This window comes from Bemisia tabaci, chromosome 6, assembly GCF_918797505.1.
Source record: "Bemisia tabaci chromosome 6, PGI_BMITA_v3".
Taxonomy (NCBI): Eukaryota; Metazoa; Arthropoda; class Insecta; order Hemiptera; family Aleyrodidae; genus Bemisia; species Bemisia tabaci.
Window position 1 is genome coordinate 44,994,669 of NC_092798.1, and position 19,522 is coordinate 45,014,190.

The 19,522-nt window shown below is 42.4% G+C and overlaps 1 protein-coding gene across 1 annotated transcript in view; it reads right to left on the reverse strand.

The window, feature by feature from the left end:
* The window catches only part of RhoGAP102A (Rho GTPase activating protein at 102A), an 86,319-nt gene extending 68,130 nt beyond the window's left edge, over positions 1-18,189 (reverse strand). Inside the window, exons 1-3 of the mRNA XM_072301576.1 lie at positions 17,273-18,189; positions 3,761-5,835; positions 3,466-3,622 (exon numbers count right to left, since the gene is read on the reverse strand). Of these exons, the coding sequence (XP_072157677.1) occupies positions 3,466-3,622; positions 3,761-5,463 (1,860 nt within the window). The 5' untranslated portion in view covers positions 5,464-5,835; positions 17,273-18,189. The remainder of the gene's footprint in view (positions 1-3,465; positions 3,623-3,760; positions 5,836-17,272) is intronic.
* Positions 18,190-19,522: the final 1,333 nt, after the last annotated feature.

The window sequence follows — 19,522 nt, forward strand, 5'->3', positions numbered from 1 at the left end:
GATTACCGATGCTGATTAGAAAGCCGACTGAAAAACGTTGTTAAGTTGGCAACGCAGCTGACAATGAGTTTGAGCTCGGAGAAGGCGAAAACAATAATTCCTTTTCATTCACACGGCGACGGTGGCGTTCGTGACTTGCGGCGGAGAGGCTGAGCGCTCTAAAAATAGTCGGCGTAAACCTGGCGATAAAACTAAATTTAACGACAGAATTTTGAACCTAACAGACGCTCCTCTCTCTTCACGCAACATGAACTTGGCCTAGTTCTTAAAGGTAATTAAAGTGGCACGCTCCTATCAAAGTCGTCACAACCGACGTCATAGGAGAGTGATTTAATAATCGCATGCCACGCATATATCATCCTCATAATCCTACCTAGTTTCCCCTAACCAGCCTAACCTAGAGCCGTTGTGCCGCTCGCTCAGCCTAGAATGCCTTTATAAGGAAAATACGAGGTTTCTGCAATGGACCACTAGACAAGGTGCGAATTTAAGCATTCTGATACATGAACCCTAGTCAGGATTTCACGTAGAGCACGATTCACACAACGAAAATTACTTAAACCAACTCCTAACGAAGATATCAACGTTTTTATTTCACATTGGTTACGAGGAATTTGAACTGCCCGCTCACAAGAAACTCAAAACTCTACGCGAGTCAAATCGCGCACTACAACGGTTCTAGCAAGCTTCTCAGCCGAGCAATGTTCATGTCTCACCATTTGTTGTTCAAACTATGAGCAATTTGCTATAGCTGAGCCAAAGCGTCAAAATTGAGGTTGCCAGATTTGTATATCGTAGAGACTGTCATGATAACGTTTAGCGCGCGATGTGAATCACGTAGAGCATTGAGTTTTCATGAGCGGGTGGTTTGAATCACGCATCAAGAATCATTAAATATCTTTGGAAGAAGTTAATTTTGGTAATTTTCGTTGAGCGCGTCATATTTTGCGTGAAATTTTAGTTAAGAAACATGTATCAGAATGCTGAAATTCGTACCTTGTCCAGTGGTCTATTAACCTTCCTACTTTTTTCAGAATAAATTTTCGCGAATGACACGGTGGTTCCCTCGGTTGTATTTAAATGAACTCCTAATGCTCAAAAAAAGCTCTCAAAGTTGAAACCATAGTGGAGGGGGACCTCCCCCCACTCCCGCTAAGCACATAGTCTATATTTGGTCGAACTCTCTACCAATTGATAGGGATCACATACATAGCAGTGGAGCAAATTTGACTAGGGACTCCAGGGCTAGAACCACGCGGCTACCCTGCAATGTACTTTTACCACATCTGTGAATAAAATCAGAATCGGATCCAGCAATTTGGCAACACCGAATTTCCTCCACTTAAACCTATGCTAAATAATCGATTCTTGTCGGAGGACCTGGCCCGTCCAAGAATCGATACATTTTCATGGGTTTAAATGGAGAAAAAACAATGTTGCCGCTTTTCTGGATCCACCAATGAATAAAATGTTTGATTGGATGTAGCTTCTTTTGAGCTTGAGAGTTCATTTCAAACCTACCAGTGGCATCACCGTACTTCTCACAAAAATTTACTCAAGATACTTATTACTGTACTTTAATCGCAATTTCCTTCTCGCATTCAAGAGCTGCATCGCTAGGACTTTGCGGGAAAGATTCTTTCTGCAGCTAAAATTCCCCTCAAAAGAATTACAATTTAATCGCATTTAGCAAAAAGGAACCAGTGCGATTACAGTGTTTTCAAAATCGTGCAACTTCTTTTTTTTTCTTTTGAAAATACTCAAAATATGTACAAAGTTAAGGATTTCTTTCTTTAAAACCTAACAATTTTTGGAGGGAAGCAAAAACTATTTGCTCTTCTGGGATATTTTTTAGATAATTATGAAGAAGCAACATTATAACAACACCGTAATTGCGCGGGTTCCTTTTTGCTTAATGCGATCCAATTTTTCTTCCGACGTTGTAATGTTAGAAATTCTGACCAAGTTCCGAGGCAGGTTTAGTGAGCTTCTCTTTGAACTACTTGATAAGTAAATAAAATAAAAAAAATATTGGAAACTCTTTTCACAACTTCCAAAAGCTAACAGTGATCAAAACTTCTGAACAATAATCATGTGCGAATGCATGCACTTTTTCCTCTCGGTCTCGCACGGATCATTGACATGAAAGTCAATGAACGGCATGTACATAACACCCACCCACGGTCTACGCACGAATGAAGTTGATGTTTGGCGCCTGGTGCCTACCGTGTACCCTGATTTTGCAATCTGTGAAACTTTGAAACTTCATCATCCACCGTTCCTTATCTCTATAGAGATTTTTTCGCACAGCTGGATCTGATTTTACAATCAGAAACTACAAAATCTGGCTCATTCAAGAAAATACAAATATGCCACTCGTTTCCTAAGTTCATTGGTGTTTTCATGGATGAGTCAGCAATTTTAGTTCTTAGTTGCAAAATATTTCCCCGGTTTATTTCGTTTCTATCTCTTATCCGAGACCTCTAGACCAACTTAGCAACCACTGCAGGTTGAGCGTATCCTTTCCCAATTTTCGAGAGATAAATGAAGGATAGTCTTTAAAGTTTACAATATCCCTATTTCGCCCTCGGATTTTATTTCTCCAATTTTCGAACAACAGTCGTTCTCATCCTTTCCTCGCAGCTAAAGGCGAGGCGTGCACGGTTGAACTATCGATATTTCCCCATTTGGAACTATGGTAAAGAATCGATTATTAAGGATTCGTTGCGAGCACCCTGTTATCGATCCTTTCCCATAGGTTTAAATGGCAGATCAATCGGTATGTCGCAAAGCACGCCACGCCACTGTTCACGGAGGTTTGACCCTTGTTCCTCCTCTCTTTTTCAGGCACGTTCCTGATGCCCGACCCCTGGAGGACGTTAACGAGATGTTGCGTGTGTGAGAAATTTGCGATTTGACTGTTGATTCTTTTGTAAAAGTTTGCGAGAAACACGATGGTGCCTCTGGTTTTCTCTAAAATCAACTTTCAATCTAAAAAAAAGCTCTCAAGTTGAGGCCAAAATGGAGGGGATATCCCACGCTATCCTGAGAGTCCACCTCTACATCAAGACAAACTCTCCATGCAAAGATAGGGAGATAATACACTAGCATGTGCCGTTACATTAGCCGTGTTTTCAGTTTTGGAGTCCCCAAATAAAATGACAGCCCTGTCAATGTATTTGCTCCCTATCTTTGCATAAAGAGTTTGTCTTGATGTAGAGGTGGACTCTCAGGGTAGCGTGGAATATCCCCTCCATTTTGGCCTCAACTTGAGAGCTTTTTTTGAGCATGGGAGTTAATTTCAGAGAAAACCAGTGGCACTATCGTGTTTCTGGCGAACTTTAACATGAGAATCAATTGTCAAATCGCAAATTCCTCACACACGCAACATCTCCATTTTTGACGGCAAATCTGTAAATATTGCGTTGAAACATGCATTGAAATGAGTAAGTAAATGCGACTCACCTGTGGGTGGGGCGACCAGAAAGGCGTGACGGTGACAGCTATCCGAGGCTGGCTCTTGGATCGGGACTTCCAGATCTTCTTGGAGACGAGGCGGCTGCCCTGCTGGACCATGTTGGAGGTGGACTTGGACGCCTTTTGCATGCCGGGGGAGCCGGAACTTCCACCACCGGAACCACCGCCGGGCGGAACTGTCGACACACAAGGAGAGTTGGTCACATTCGGGTGGGAAGGGTGCAAGCCGTGCAAAAGGTTCGACAAGAAGCTCTGTCCGGAGCTCAGAATCCCGGACGGAGACTTGACGAGGCTCGCCGGCGAGAGAGGCGGCGACAGAGTGTCGTCCAACTCGGTCGTGGACGTCGCCGTCGTGACGTCGAAGCTGCTCCGGGAGCTCGGGAACTCCTCGCTGAGCTTGAAGTCCTTGAGGACGGACACCCAGGACTCCTCCGTCTGCTCGTTCTTGTTGAACTCGTCCAGGTCGGACACCGGCGGGATGTCCCCCTTCGACTTGATGTTCCGGATGTTCTTGTCGTAGTTGACCCGCTTGAACCGGTCCGCCTTGTCCGAGTCGATGCTCTTCTTCCGGGCCATCCGCAGGTACCGTCGGATCGTGTCGCTCACCGACGGCGATATATCATCGTTGTCGACACTGCTTCGTCTGGTCACCGTACCGGTTGGCGAGCGCGGCGAGATGAGCTCTCTGGGCTCTTCGGCTTCTTGCTTCATCGCTTTCAGCTTCCTCAGCTCGTCCTCGATGTAGGCCTGGAGACTGCTCGAGATGGGCTCCGTCTGGGTGCCGGCCTCCTTGGCCTTCGGCTCGGGTTTGGCCTCCTGTTTTTCTTCCTCCTTGGTGGTGGACTTGACTTCGTCCACCTTCTCGAGGAACTCGGAGACTCCGTTACCGGCGGCGTCGAAGTCGAGCCGCCACGAGGGCTGCCAGGAGGTGAGGTTGCTGTAGCCGCCCGGGACGACCAGCCCCGTGCCCCGCCGGCCGGCCGTGAAGCCGCGGGCTTTGCGGAGGTCGAAGTAGAGCCGCTCCAAGAGCTTCCTGTCGGTGAGCAGGTCGCTGATGACCCGCTCCTTGGACGTGGACTTGCTGAAGTGCCGCCGGAGGGTCTCCAGGAGCATGAGCTGGGTTTTGTCGCCTTCGAAATGGACACTGGCACGGTGGGTCCGTCGATCCTTCGAGGCGATCTTGTCGATGGTGTTGAGGTGCTCTCGGAGCTTCTCCAAGAGCTCCGTGTGGTTGATGGAGCGCTGGGCGGGCGAGATCTCCGCGGCGTTCGTGGAGTCTTTCTCGTTGAGGTACATCTGGACGGTGCTGAGTAGGAGGGCATCCTCCTCGACGTTGCTAAGCGACTCGGAGGACTCGGAAGGGGGCGCCGGGGTCGGCGCTGAGGGCACTTTGGTCGTACCTTGTAGGAAGTCTCGCTTGAGTTTCTGGACATCGAAGCGGCCTCCAGAGGTGGCGGTCATTTCGAGGAGGCCCAAGTTGGTTCGGGCGGCGACGTCCTCGGCCTCGTCGGCGGAGCTGGTTGTCTTGTCCCGGCAGCTCCCGCCTTTCTTGAGTCGGCCCCCCCGGCTCCGGCCGCGAGACCGGAAGCCGAGGGCTCCAGGATAGGACTGCTTGCGCCAGAGGAGGAAGCGGGGCTCCCGGTGGCAGACCTCCTGGAAGTAGGCCTCGATCTTGGGAATGTCTTCCAGGCGGTTGTGCGCCCCGTCCGGGATGAGCTTCCGCCCGGCGTCGGCCATGTAGCGCCATGTCTTCCGCGTGAGCAGCCATCGCTCCAGCTTCTGCCCTTTCGTCCGCTTTTCTTTCACGCTTTCTTTCGGGCTAGCGGGATCGCTTTTGCCCTTGGGGGTTTTCTCCTCTTTCGGGTGCTCCCGGTGGACCTCCAACTCGTGTACGACCGTCCGGGACTTGGGCACCTTGTGCGTGATCACTTTGTGCTTAGCACCTGATGAACCTCTCCGTATGATCGGCTTCATCCTGTCGCCCATCGTAATCACAATGGCGTCGTCATTTGTGCTTCCCGCCGTCGAACCGTCGCAGGGATTTGTACCGCCGGTAGGCGTGCGGCACGCCCCTCGAGATCAGATCAAATTTTAGCTCCACGTTCCGCCTCGCATGATACATATTGCTTGTATTATCCAGTCGACAACTTGAGCAAAGTTGCCGAAATGGTAGAATTCAGTAAATGCGTAGCTTTTCAACAGAACGAATTTTCGAGTTCATTACTTTATCAACAACTTAAGGATTCGGTAAAGGTTTTAATTTTTTATTCAGGGCATTGAATTAAAATTCATTTGAAAATCCTGCCTTTCAACAGAGTTCGCGAACTGAGTCATTTTATCAATCGTTTTACGCACTTCCTGAAAAACAGAGCGTCAATAATGAGTTCATCGTTTATACTTGCACGAGCTTGCGAAAAACTACCGACATCCAACCCAGTTGTTCGGAGATTTACGTTCTGTTCTAAGTCTCCATCCAGGGAAAAGAGAGAGAAGTTTCAATACAAGGCAAATTCGTCTTAACTTCCGGTTTGAACTTTCACGAAATCCCTGAAAAAATGTTTTTGTACTGAGCGCTGCCTACGGAGATAAAAGTTAGTGAATGAACAGGTGCCAGTGAAAGATGTTTAGAAACACCACCTCCTCCCCCTCTTCATTTCTTTAACGCCGCCTTGAAGAAGTGAGTTGGCAATGGAAGGAGAGGTGGTGGCCCCAACTTTTAATCACCTATTTAACCTGTCTATTCTACCGCGGGAGAATTGGGTTCGCTGCAGCACAAAGAGTCGAAGTTGTAAATTACTCGTTTGGTTTTCTTTTCTTTCCGTGGAACATAATTGCACGAAAATAATGAGGCTTCTAACATAGAGCAATGCCAAAATTTTGGGACCAAACCTAAGCTTCCCCTCGCTACTTTTTCGTGGAAGAAGGTGAAAGTAGGATGAATGAGATCATGACTACCGAGCAACGAAAGAGGCGGGGAGAGGTGGAGAAAATAGAGAGAGCGCGGAGATGAAATGGGGAAAGTGAATAGAATTCCTGAAATGAAAAGTGATTCGTTATATACTAACGCGGGAGTTTCCTCCTAAATCTCAAAATAAAATAACCTCATTTCCTTGGAAATTAGTTTACAACACTAAAAAAACTGACAAGAAGAGCGCTATGTTTGATCGACCGATTAATATAACTGAATCTAAAATATTGTGTTCCCATTCTTGTTTTTATCCGAAAAGCCGAGAGATGTAAGGTAATATTTTATTGTGTGTTAGGCATTATTATTCAATTTTAAAATGAAACTGAAATTAATTCCTGCATGCATGACTTAATACGAAAAACTGGAGGGTAACCGTTTGCAACATTCACGCGGTCCGATTATTATTAAAGTTATACATAGATTAATTGTTGTATATTTGTACTTAGACCATCATATAGCGCTATAATTCCAAATTTGGAGATGCTTTGATAAAATATCTCAATATTTAAGGCAAGGTTCACTTAATGAACCGATAACGCATCTCTATATTAACGCCTGTGGACAAATTAAGGCCTGTTAATTATAATGTTGAGTCTCTTGACAATTTACAGCGTATAGGCATTTAGGCATATCGGTAAAAGGGTCCATTAAGACCAAATTGAGAGGGGAAAAATTTCGATTTTAAAATTATCGACTTCATCATTCGAATACCCGTTAGGCATTGTGGCGCTACCTCCAAAATTGTATTATTTGATATTTTTGTCAAGCAAAGAGTAACTTCTCATCTTAAATCTAACTTGATCCTTAATCATGGTGCAATTTGATATATCAAAATGGAGACACCTAGCAGGTTAAAATAATAATGATTTTAAATCGAGCAACTTTAGCACAGATTGCAGCGTACTAAATAGTTGAGAAATAGATGGAAAATAGATAAGAAAATAGAAAATAGAAAAAGATCTGCAGCAAATCTTCTCCGGCACCCTTTAAGTATTCGGAATGTTTGAAGATCCCCAGGTTTTCGTTTCAACAACTGTAGGTAAAATCTAAAAAGGGTACCGTGCAAAAGAAAAAAAATTCCATTTCTGCTAGGGCATCTTATGACATTTTAGAGAAGTAAGAAGTTCCCCTAACCTTTTCTTGGCCTTATAGCTATACAGACAACACATTCCTGTAAAAAACTGTTCGAATTTACAATATTTACTATCAGCATCATCAGTAGTTTTACTTTCTTCCAAATCCGAAATAATTATCATACGAATGAAATCAGTTCCGGTTTTTGTTCCACTACTCATGTCATTCCTTTTGAATTTTTAACGCATAACTAAGAAGTTTACCGGCAAACTTTTAAAAATAAAAAAGTACCGATGACGATATCCTGGTAAAATAATGATTAAATATTCGACTATAGTTGAGGGTTTGGCCGGAGGCCAAGTGTCCTATTTCTCGGACGGCGGACAAGCCGACAACCCGAGTTTATCTGTTACCATGCCATACTTTTCCCTCCATTTATTTTTCAAGTGAAATTGTACAAATCATCTTATCCAATCGAGTTTCCGACCGGATTTATTTATAGAATTTTAAGTGATTAAATTGTTAGTGCTTTCTCCGTGTTTAACCTCTTTTTCTAAGTGGTCCCCACTTGTCCATCAGCCGTCGCGTCGCGTCGCGTCCGACCCCCATAGCCGTTGCCGATTTCACCTTAAAATTCCGCTTTTAACCTAAAATTCTACGGTTCCTCTTCAAGAGATACATACAGCTGGCAACCGCCCTCGCGACGTCTCCCAGTGTAATCGAAATCCTCGGAAAACAGCATTTCCTCCGAGTCAAACCTGTGGATTTTCACTTTCTGCTAGAATTTATGGGTGAAAATTTAGTCGGGATTGCCAAATTTCTTCTCGATCTGATTGCGATTTGATTGTAGTGGCGAAACAGGGACGATTCTTGAAATTTGGCATCACTGGGCTTCGTCGATTCGAATGTGGGTGAAATTACCGATTTTAAGCAACTCTAGAATGGCTCAGGCTACCTCACAAAGAATCAATCATTTATAATGGAGTTTAATGGGGAAGGGGGAGGGTGTCAGGGCTGGAAAGAATCGCACTGTAGGTGCGAGTGACGAGATCAGTTAATTTACCAAAGATTCAACTGATTGATGACTGATAGAATTCAGCGAGAAGGAATGAATGTTTTTGGAAAGCAAGAGATTGGTGATGGTTAGGTGACAGTATTCCACATGAGTGCCAATATTAATAAATAACCCCTAGGTCTCTTTCTTTGATTGAAGAAGCGAACTTTCACTTTATCCTTTTCCAAGTAGTTCATATTTGCTCTTTTTTCAATCAGCAGAAAAGAACCACCTTAAGATTAATACCCAAATAGTACTCTACAATATGGTATTTTAGGTATTCTCCAGCTATGAATGACTGGAATCTGCCGTCAAAGTTGCGGCAGGATCACCAAAATCCTCAAAATTTAGATTGAAAGAACTTTCGATTAAGGTTGGTCGGTAAGGAAAGGCCATTAAGTTATGTTATTATTGACTGCGACAGCACAATGGCAATGGAACTCGCATTTCAGAGACCGTTGCAAAAGTTCCAAGATTTTCGAGTCATTTATTCTTTCCTGACCTATGACGTATGACGGAGGTGTCATCCGCAAAATAACAAAAATACTTTGGACCCTCGTCAGAGTCATAAAGTAGTGTTAGTGCATCACACCTCTTAAATATAATTTTAAATGCAATTAACGCTGTGACGTTATAGCGCGGCGTATATATTTGCTTTTATGACCGGTTAATGTGTTAACGACTGAGGTTCTCATGTGTATTTAGATGAAGAGGAAAAAATAATGTTTTTTCTTAATTCTCACTCTATGCACATAACATGATGCGTATCGTTTGTTTCGAATTGCATTGATACTTCAGCGACATCGTCTTAGGGAGGATAGTGATCGGGGGGGGGGGGGGGGGAAGCAAGAAAGAAAGAAAAAAGATTAACAGAAGAAAAAGAGGGGAATTATTTCTTAGTCGGTCCATCTTCTGAAATTTGCCATTTAAACCACTGTAGGTACTGTACCTTCATGGCGGCATTCGGTATTTTTGTGAATACTTTATACAGAAAATTCAAAAAGCCATGTTGATCGGGCATGTCTCTGAAGAAGTGCATTGTTTCTATCTTTCTCTCTCCCCCTCTCCCTACCAACACCCAAGCTAGCTGCGCATTCAATTAGTTCTCTCATTGTCAGACAAAAAGCGCAATACAACTATTTCAACTTCAAAGTCGCTTAAATTGCATAGCAATCGAGTTTAAGGCGCAGTGAGTTTCTCGTCGTATTTTCATTGTTACTGTCTCGTTTACAGATGAACGCTGACATCAGAGACAAAAATGCGTGACACTACCATTGCTTCTTGTTTTTCTCTTTGAAATGTTAGACATTTTTTCACATATTGACAAATAGCTGAAGTTTCCTTTTCCCATTGTAGTAAAATGTACACGAAACTTACGAAGTAGTTAAGAGAGGACAAGGGAAAAATAACTTCGCGCTGAGCCCTAACATTGTAGGCGAAACAGCACCAACTACAGAAATAGTAGTTCCTCATTGCAAAATGTTGGCAAATATTCCGAAATGCGGCACAATTTTTTGCACAAAAAATTGCGTCGAACGCTACCTCGAATAAAGTTGTAGGTTAATTTATGAGCTTACAAATTTTGATTTTAAGATTCTTGCAATATTGATCGCTTCCATACCAGACAATATACCGTCAACAAATGATATTTGAGAGACACATAGAGTAATTTTTTTACATTTTGCAATAAGAAACTACTATCTCTGGTTCGGGAAACTAGTAACACATTATAAGCAACTGGTCTTTTTGTTCTAAAATTAGCCAGGAGTAGTAGTTTCTCATGGCAAAATTTAAACTTAAATTCGGCTACACCGTAAGATTGCAACTCCGTGCAGCGTGGAGCTATAACGTCAAGCCCTCTGGGCAAGTATTCGTGGAAACTGAGCATTGTCGCACCCGAAGCCGATATTGCTGAAATAGAATTGAGCGGAATTTCATTTCAGCGCCAGATCCGTCCGTCCAGCTCTTCCATACACAATAGAGACACAATTGGATTACGTTTTGCAATAAAGAACCACTATTTCTGGCCAATTTTAGAAACAACATACATGCCATTGATTTTCCTATGCAGATATGTGCTTTTATTAGAGAGCCAGGGATAGTAGTTCCTAACTGCAAAATGTAATCCAATTATCCTAGAAAACTAAATATCCGAACGAGGCAAAACCGAAATTCTCACCATGCTTTCGTCAACCACCCTCCGAATTTCACAGAGGAAGAATAAGCCAAGGATTAATCGAATTGATAACCTGACAGGTAAACCTAAATGTAACAATGGCGGGGCGTGAATGATCGATTATCGATATTTCCCCATTTGAAGCTATGGTAAAGAATCGATTGTTAAGGTTTCGCTGCGAACACCCTGTTTATCGATCCTATTTCATAAGTTTAAATAGCAGATAATCGATATATCGCAAAGCATGCCACGCCATTGATAACCGGGCGTCCACGAGTAAAGGAACTTAAGTCCCCGGAGACAACATTTTCAGTGGAGCGGTTTGGTCCACAAATCGGATTCTGAGATGGAATGGACTTCCTCTTCAGTGTCCTAAAGAGTAAGTTGGGAGCAGTTTGGTTAATTTTTGCGCCGCACAGTGGATCGAGTCATTCCGTTGGTTAAAACTGGTGGCTCTAATAGACTAAAGGGGAAATGATAGACTAACTAAAAATTATCTTGTCGGTTGCCGTTAGTTAGTCTATTACCTATACCTCATATGTATACCGCAACCACTCACTTCCACCAACAGGATCCCTCCATATCCCGTTTGTCTTCTCTGTCTATAGTTTTGTCTATCAATTTCAATTATCGGCCCACTAAACTCTGTTGCACGCTCAGCTAAGTAAACAAAACTTGATTCTCGTCATTGACGGATCCAGCGGATTGGCAACATTGTTTCTCTCCATTTAAACCTATGGAAATGTCTCGATTCTTAGAGGAGCCAGGTGCTCCCACAAGAATCGATTCTTCAGCATAGGTTTAAATAGAGGGACTCCGGCGTTCCCCAATTGCTGGATCCGCCTCTGATTCTCGTGGGACAGGATCCGGAGAGACACGTTCTGTGGTCTGTGAGACCGCGCGACTCCGTTCGTCAAAGAACGTGCCTCAATTACTGAAAAAGCGTTTATTTTTAGCAACGTTATACGAGCTGGGAGCAATAGACGCAAACGAAAGGAAAACAAAGTCCAACGCGACCGGCCGAGCTGATTATTTGACATCAAGTCTATCGATCCTGATCATTCGTCATCTCGTAGCTCTGTTGTCGTGAGGGCATAATCACAGTTTGAGGTGGAACATGTCGTCCGTGTAACTTCATGCCTTCGAGGGCTCAGTGGGTCGATTGTTGAATCGTCATAGAAATGATCCTGATCGATAAGTCCCTATCTTACACTGGAAAAAAAAACACATATTTGGATCTAGAGTCCAGACTCTTGAAAACATTGACAAGAAAAAATACTCTTGATTCAATCAGATTTAAGCTTAAATGAAAAAGAAATCCGCTCAAATTAAGAGGCTTGCTTCTTGATTTAAGCAAAAATCCGATTGAATCAAGAGTATTTTTTCTTTTCGGTGTTTTTAAGAGTCTGCGCTGAGAAAAAACTATGGTTTTAAACCTATTAGAGGTAAATATGATTTTGAACGATCGAGGTCATTCGATATCGATTTAAAGATCGAACCACAGGTGGAAATGAAGTTACGCTCTAATATCTAAGGAACGACGATCTGAATATAACTAGCCCATGTTAGGAGAAACGCCGTAGTTTTTTCGAGAGTTGCCAAATTTTCTCGAATCGAATGTTTATTTTCGAGGAGAGTTATCTAATATCTAAGGAACGACGATCTGAGTAAACTGCCATGTTAAGGAGAAACGCCGTAAGAACATTCGAGAGTTGCCAAATTTTCTCCAATGAAATGTTTATTTTCGAGGAGAGTTATTAATATTTTCTCTTGAAATTTTCAGATGATACAGATCTAGTTACGAAGATAATTCTCTGAAAAATTGAACGAAAAATATTCACAATTTCTCCTGGAAATTTCTATTAGACCAAAGGCAATTTGGCAACTGACGAAGGCGAGTGGCGAATTTGTTGTTTCTGAAATGAGCCAGATATTGTAGTTCCTTGTGGCAAATGTGATCCGATTGGGCCTTCAATTAACATGCGTAATTCGTGTCAACGACCAAGTTCAAGTTAAAAGGCGCGGATCTTTGACAGTGAGCTCTAAAAATAGACTCAAATGAAGGAAGTAACTGGCATAGGTTTGTCTGATCGATTTAAATGCAGTGTTTTAAATAAGTCTCTTTAGTTCAATGCACTCCGTTCAATCAAGCGCGATTGAGTGATTTAATGCCTTCTCTCCCTCCACCGAATACCTAAAACAACGGTGCGGATAGACTTAGAAAAAGAAGTTCTGTGACCCAGTGATACACTTTTCCGCCTTGCTTTCCTTTAATAACGTATGTTGTTGTTATACTTTTTCTTAAGACAAACATGTCGTAAATCAGGTTGGGATTCACAGTCTATCATAATTTTCTCTAACTCTGACCCGAGCCAATCCACTTCTCCCTCCCTGGCATCAAGAGGCTTCGAAAACTTTGAAAATTCTCTCTCGCAGCGTGTTTTTAGCTTTGGTTAAGATCACAAAATCTTTCTTATTTTGTTTTTACTCCATAGTTCTCACCTAAGTAGAGCACGTTATGATAAAGCAAGATACTTTTGAGCGATTTTAAAGCTCATGCTAAGTTTTATCTATCTATTGCATTCCATAAAAAAAAAAAAAAAAAAAAAAAAAAAAAAAAAAAAAAAAAAAATCTGTGTATTAGGGGGATTGATTTCATGAGGGGATGTAAAAAAATTGAATCTCAAACGGAGAGATTCGATAATTTTAAGTTAACTTTAATTAGTATTTTTTTCTCTGTGCTGAAATGGAGCTTTCGCTCTCATTTAATTCATCCGTGACTCTGTCACATTTAGCGTCAAGCGTTCATATCTTTACGATTCCATTTAAATACAGGCACTGGTTTCCTTTGAAAGAGAGTGAGTGTCAAGGATAAGTTTTAAGACATTGCATCCAAAAATGCTATTCCTCTGACTTCGGAATTTATTTGCATCAACTTCAAGGAGGCTATTCGTCGTAGTCATCATTCAGTCGTATCATTTTAGTACTCATGTCCACTTTTCTCTCGAGATCAAATGTCGGCAGAGGGTAGGAGGAGGAATAGGGTGAAGGTGCGGTCAGAAATTCGAGGAAAAAGCAGAAACGGATTGATTTGAGAGGATTAAAAACAATTCGAAATGAGTTGTGGAATAAACACAACTTGAGAAAAGAGGTTTTACGACAGTGCCTTGGCTCTCTATATTTACGTTGGTGGAAAACATCGATCGGTCGATATAGCATTTATTCATAGGACCGTCATAATCCGAATAAATCGAACGCTGTGTTCGCTGCAAACGAGTCTATCAATCGCCGTTGTTCACACATTTTGCAGTTTCGCACGATTGAGTATATATATGTTATGGCTGCTGGGTTGCCAATCTCAGCAAATCAGAGATTTTGGCCCTCCCTACTGCGGGATGCCAATTGGACTACATTTTGCAATTTGGAACTAAAAATTCTGGCCCGGTTTAAAAACAACGTATGTGCCATTACCTTCCCAATGCATATAAGTATGTTTTTTCAGATGAGCCAGAATTTATGGTTCCAAATTGCAAAATGCAGTCCAATTCTGGGACATGGAAAATACCTCGGGACCCAAGCACGAAGTGAATAACACTCAGCTGAGCTATCCTTCAATAATATTTTTCATTCATAAGAACTGACAAATATTGTGGGTCTGTTTAATGTTTCATCCGAATCTTTACAAAATAAAAAACCTATAAAATGCCTATAATTACCCATGCCAATCAGCAAACAAACCCGACAACTTCTCTCCATATTGTGGTCCGCGCCAAACAGAAAGGAACCAAGCCACATCAGCTATTCTGCCGTGCTAAGGAAGAACGCCGTATAAACATTCAAGAGTTGCCAAATTTCCTCCAGTAAAACATGCATTTTTGACGACATTCATGCATATTTTTCCTTGAAATTTTCAGATTTTACAGATTAAACTGCGTACAAAATTGTCTGAAAATTTTGAGAAGAAATATTCACAATTTGCCCAGTAAATTCGGTTTTTATCGAAGAAGACTTGGCAACATCTAAAGGCTCATACGGCGTTCTTCCTTAGCACGGCAGTATTGCCACATTTAATGGGGCAATTTTATTTTTTACATGAAAACGGTTGTGCGGATTTTTGTGCAAATTTCGGTGAATTTTCTCCATAGTTCAATGCAAATTCCTTAAAAATTTCGAAGAAATTCGCGCAAACGTTCTCTCGCTACAAATAGTAATGCCCAGTAAAATTTGGCAATAGCTGATGTAGCTTGGTTCCTTTCTGTTAAACGCGGTTCATAAGCGCCTCCATCATAAGCTAATCCGGTCGCTTTATGTACGGAAGTCTGATACCACTATTCTAACGCGAAGGAACATTCTTTTGCCTACACCGTTAAATGAAGGCAAATCCGTTTGCTCCAAGAATGAACTACTAAAAAGGTAAGAAAGGAAGTGTGAAACATGCTCCCTGATGAGAGAGCAAGTTTCGCTGGTATGGAACCGTTTTCCTGTCGATGTGGATTGAAAAAAAGTTTCGTGGCGACGCGACACCCCCCCCCCCCCCCAAATGCTTAAAAATGAATGCAATTCTCACATTGCATATCAACGGTGCAAGTCGGCAATCACATAACTCGGTTTGCGACGTCAGAACAGAGCATTGCGAGTTCACGCCTCGCGCCATCGCGCCTTCAATTTTGTAGATGCAACACGGACATCCATCAAGCACGAATAGTCGTATCTCTGCGCCGTCCTTTCCCTCGCTCTATTTCTACACTGTGTTGGTTCCATTTCGACGGTGTGAATTGGCAATCACATGACTCGATACGTCGCAGACTTTCTGTACACTTCATTTTTTAAAAGGAAAACTACTCAACGGCAATTCTTTTAAATAGCAGTGATTTTTCTGCTCTGTGTGAAGAAAATTCTGCAAAATCTTCAAGGAATGATGTCAATTTGTTCTCCTTTGAAAAAATAACATAGAGGTGCGGAGATTTTCAGACACCACAGACGAGTTATGTGATTGCCGACTTACACCGTCGATATGGAACACAGGGAATGGGGAAGACAACTGACTACTGATGCCTGAAGACTACTAATGTTACTAACTATAAATGAGCCGACGGTGACGACGGTTGCCTGAAAGCGATTTATGAATTCCTTTACATGAGTTTAACTTTATGAATAAAACTTTCCAAAACGACTAGATCTTTCCAGACGTTCAAAAATGCTTTTAAACGCGAGTCTTAAAATTTTAATTCAATCCTCCAATGACATTGAACACTCTCATCTCGCAGGATTCTTTACCAACAGAAATCCTAAAAGTACCTAGTCTCTCAATTTTTGTTGAATTATTTCGTGTCGAGTGCCTTTTTGCGTACTTAAATGCCTTGAATTGTGACATGAAAAAATTACGCGAGTAATTTAGAAACATTTTATATATGTATTAATTTGTTTCATGCCGGGACTCGCCTAAAACGAATGCATCAAATTTTCATCTTGATAATTTCGGTAGTTCTAGATCCGTCGACCATTTGATTACAATAAGAATTTTGAGCGCAGCGCAGCGTAAGATTTTAAGGCATAGATACATTCTACTGAACAGCGGCAAGAGGGTAAATTTCCTTATCAGCAGTAAAACACTAAACACAAATTGTGTAATGCATTTGGAAGAAATATGCAGCTTCCGTTTTTTGCCAAGTAACTACGAACTGGTGTCTTTGGTATCCCGGCAAATTGAGAACCGTGCAAATTAAAACATACCAAAATTATTGCTGAAAATATACTTACTAAAACGAAAAAACCATTAAGTACGTAGCATATTTATTGAAATTTTCAGCAATTTTTTTGGCATCTATTAAAGGAAAAGTTTGCGATCCTTCCTAAGATTTTTTAAGCTCCCTTAGTTAAAAAATTATGAAAGAAAATTCGGAGCATCGGAATGGGGTTGCAGTTAGTGACGTCTCTGAACGAAGATCCTGACGAACATGGAAAAAATTAAATCGCTGTTTTAACAAATTAATTGCTAAAAAAGTGACCACAATATTTCAACGTAGATTTCACAACACAAAAATGCTACTTTTGTAAGCTAATTTAACCACGGGGGTGGTTAAAGTAGCATTTTTGTGCTGTGAAATCTACGTTGAAATATTGCAGTCACTTTTTTTAGCAATTGAATTGTTAAATCAGCAATTTAATTTTTTCCGTGGAATCTTGAAAACACGATTTGGCGGTTTTTCCAAATTTCTACTTCTACTTTATCCTCCCAAAGAAAAACAAACCAATACTATTCTGCCATACTAAGATGAAACGCCGTATGAACATTCGAAAATTTGCTAAGTTTCCGCGGATAAAACATGTATTTTTGACGAAATGTATGTACGTTTTTCCTTAAGATTTTGATAAGATGCTTGCTTCTCAACTTTCACCAAGTGATACACAATTTTTCGCAGTTTTCCCTTGCTAAGCTCGCCGTTCTCCCATCGTTCCTTTAATTATCACACTTTTGTAATCCCGCACTGTATCCAAAATGCTTTTACGTTTCCTCTTTTACCTCGTCAGAAGATTCATGAACGCATTCGTGTCCGCTCCGAGACACGCTAGGACAACATCGAAAAAATACTGGTGTTGGATGTGGGTAGCTTTCGCAGGAGAACACAGGACACTGAGGTGCAGAACCAATCCACTCGGTCGAACACAACCCGAAAACCCCCGATCCTCGGGCATCACATATTCGGAAAAGCGGACCTGTTTCGGAAGCGGCATCCGATCAAAATCCAAAAGAGGAGCCAACTCGAAAACCGGTGCGACTGCTTGTAATCCATGTCGGGATGACGTCACTCGGAGGAGAGCCACTTCGGGGCGAATCGAACGAGAACCGGTTTGGAAACCGGTCGAGAATCGGAAAACCGAACGAGAACCGGTTTGGAAACCGGTCGAGAATCGGAAAACCGAACGAGAAGCGGTTTGGAAACCGGTCGAGAATCGGAAAACCGAACGAGAACCGGCCGTCGCGTTGGAGGAGAGTCGAGATCTCGGGGGTTCGCGGGATTTTCGGGGAACACCGACGCGGTGCTTTCGCAATCGAAATTTCGGAACAAGGGGTGGACAAATCGATTCGAGGGTTGATTTTCCGGGGGGAGGGGGGGGGATGACGCGAAAAACACCGGGGGGCACGACGTCGAGCGGACCAAGCGGCACTTTTCCCGGATTCCTCGGCGGAACTGAGATAATACTTGGTACAAAGACCGCCGAATTGGAAAAGCCGAGCACGCTATCGGACCGAGCGGTGCCAAAAATCCCTGGGCGTCCTCAAGATCTCGCCCACGAGCTCCCGAGGCGTCAACTAGCGCGGCTCGCTTGAAAAATCACCGCGCGAACCAGGTGGAAGTTCTGCCATTCTTATTTTCGATACTCAAGCCTCTCTCTGAAATGAGTTAAAAATACCAATTTCCAATACGACAAAACCTCTGATCGCCTCCCCCCCCCCCCCGCCCGTCGCCCTCTCCCTCCTCCTACTCCCCCGGTCCCCGGGGACCCGCGGACCCGTGAACCCGCGGAATCTTGAGGAAACATTAGACGTAACGACGCGGGCCGGCTCTCGTTTTCTCTATTTTTTGTTTTCGAGTTTTCTCCCCTCGACTGTTTCCACTTTTTCTGTAAATACGGACGCTGTTGGCTCTCAGTCACCTACTTGCGGGGACCGCTTTACTCTGCGCGATCCGAAGACGGCGCCACGACCGCCGGGCCGGACGGACGGACGCGCCGCTAGAATCGCCAGCAGAAGGTTTGACTTTCCACTCTTCTTTTTTCAGGGTGTCTACTAGAACAAGCTGGCCGAAAATCAGTACTTTTGCAGTACTTTTTTAGTACATTCCCAAGAAATTCAGTACCTCCTCAACAGAAAAAGTCAGTACTTTTACAGTACTTCCATTTGACAAAATTCGGAAAGTTTCAAAATTTTTCATTTCTCGCTCAAATTTGCGACAAAAATGAAAAAGTTAAGTTCCGGACCCTCTTGAGGAAATTCCGCACTTTTTCAGTACTTCCGGGCCGCCCTTAAAAAATCAGTACTTTTTCCGGACTTGTAGACACCCTGATTTTTCCTATTGGGAGATCTGATTCCACGCTTTCGATCGTCGATAGAGTGGTCGCAAAAACTGAGTCGCAGATTTTGTAAAATGTTCAAGTTTTTTTTTTTTTTTTTTTTTTTTTTTTTTTTTTTTTTTTTTTTTTCATTTCGGGAAATCCTGATTTTTGAGTGCTAAATCCTGATTTCATAATTTTTCCACATCCTGATTTTTTGTGGAGAAAAATTATACAGCCAAATGTAACTTCACAAAGATAGCTCGATAAAAAATCCGATCGGACGGCCGACTTTTCTCAAATCCTGATTTTACGACCGATTTTTCCTCAAATCCTGATCAAATCGGAATTAAATCCTGATTGACCTAAAATCCTGAAATCCTGATGCGAGACACCCTGCGTGCAACTCCGAAAAAGGAAGAATTCCATGGAATGAAAAAACCGGAATCGATCCGAAAATTTTTGATGAATCGAAAAAGATTGTAAATCAATGGTCAAATTGAAAAAAATGAGTACGTCCATCACAACACTAAAGCATGATAACGTTTTGTCTTTTTGGAAGAAAACCAACTGAGGTATCGCCTTACAGTTGTCTGTGGATTTTTTTGAATGAGTGAGGAAAATTCATAAAAATTTCAAAAAAGGTAGTTTTCTTATAATTTAAAAAAAGATGGTAAACTTACAATGTAGGAATGAAAAGGGTGTTTTAATTTAATGA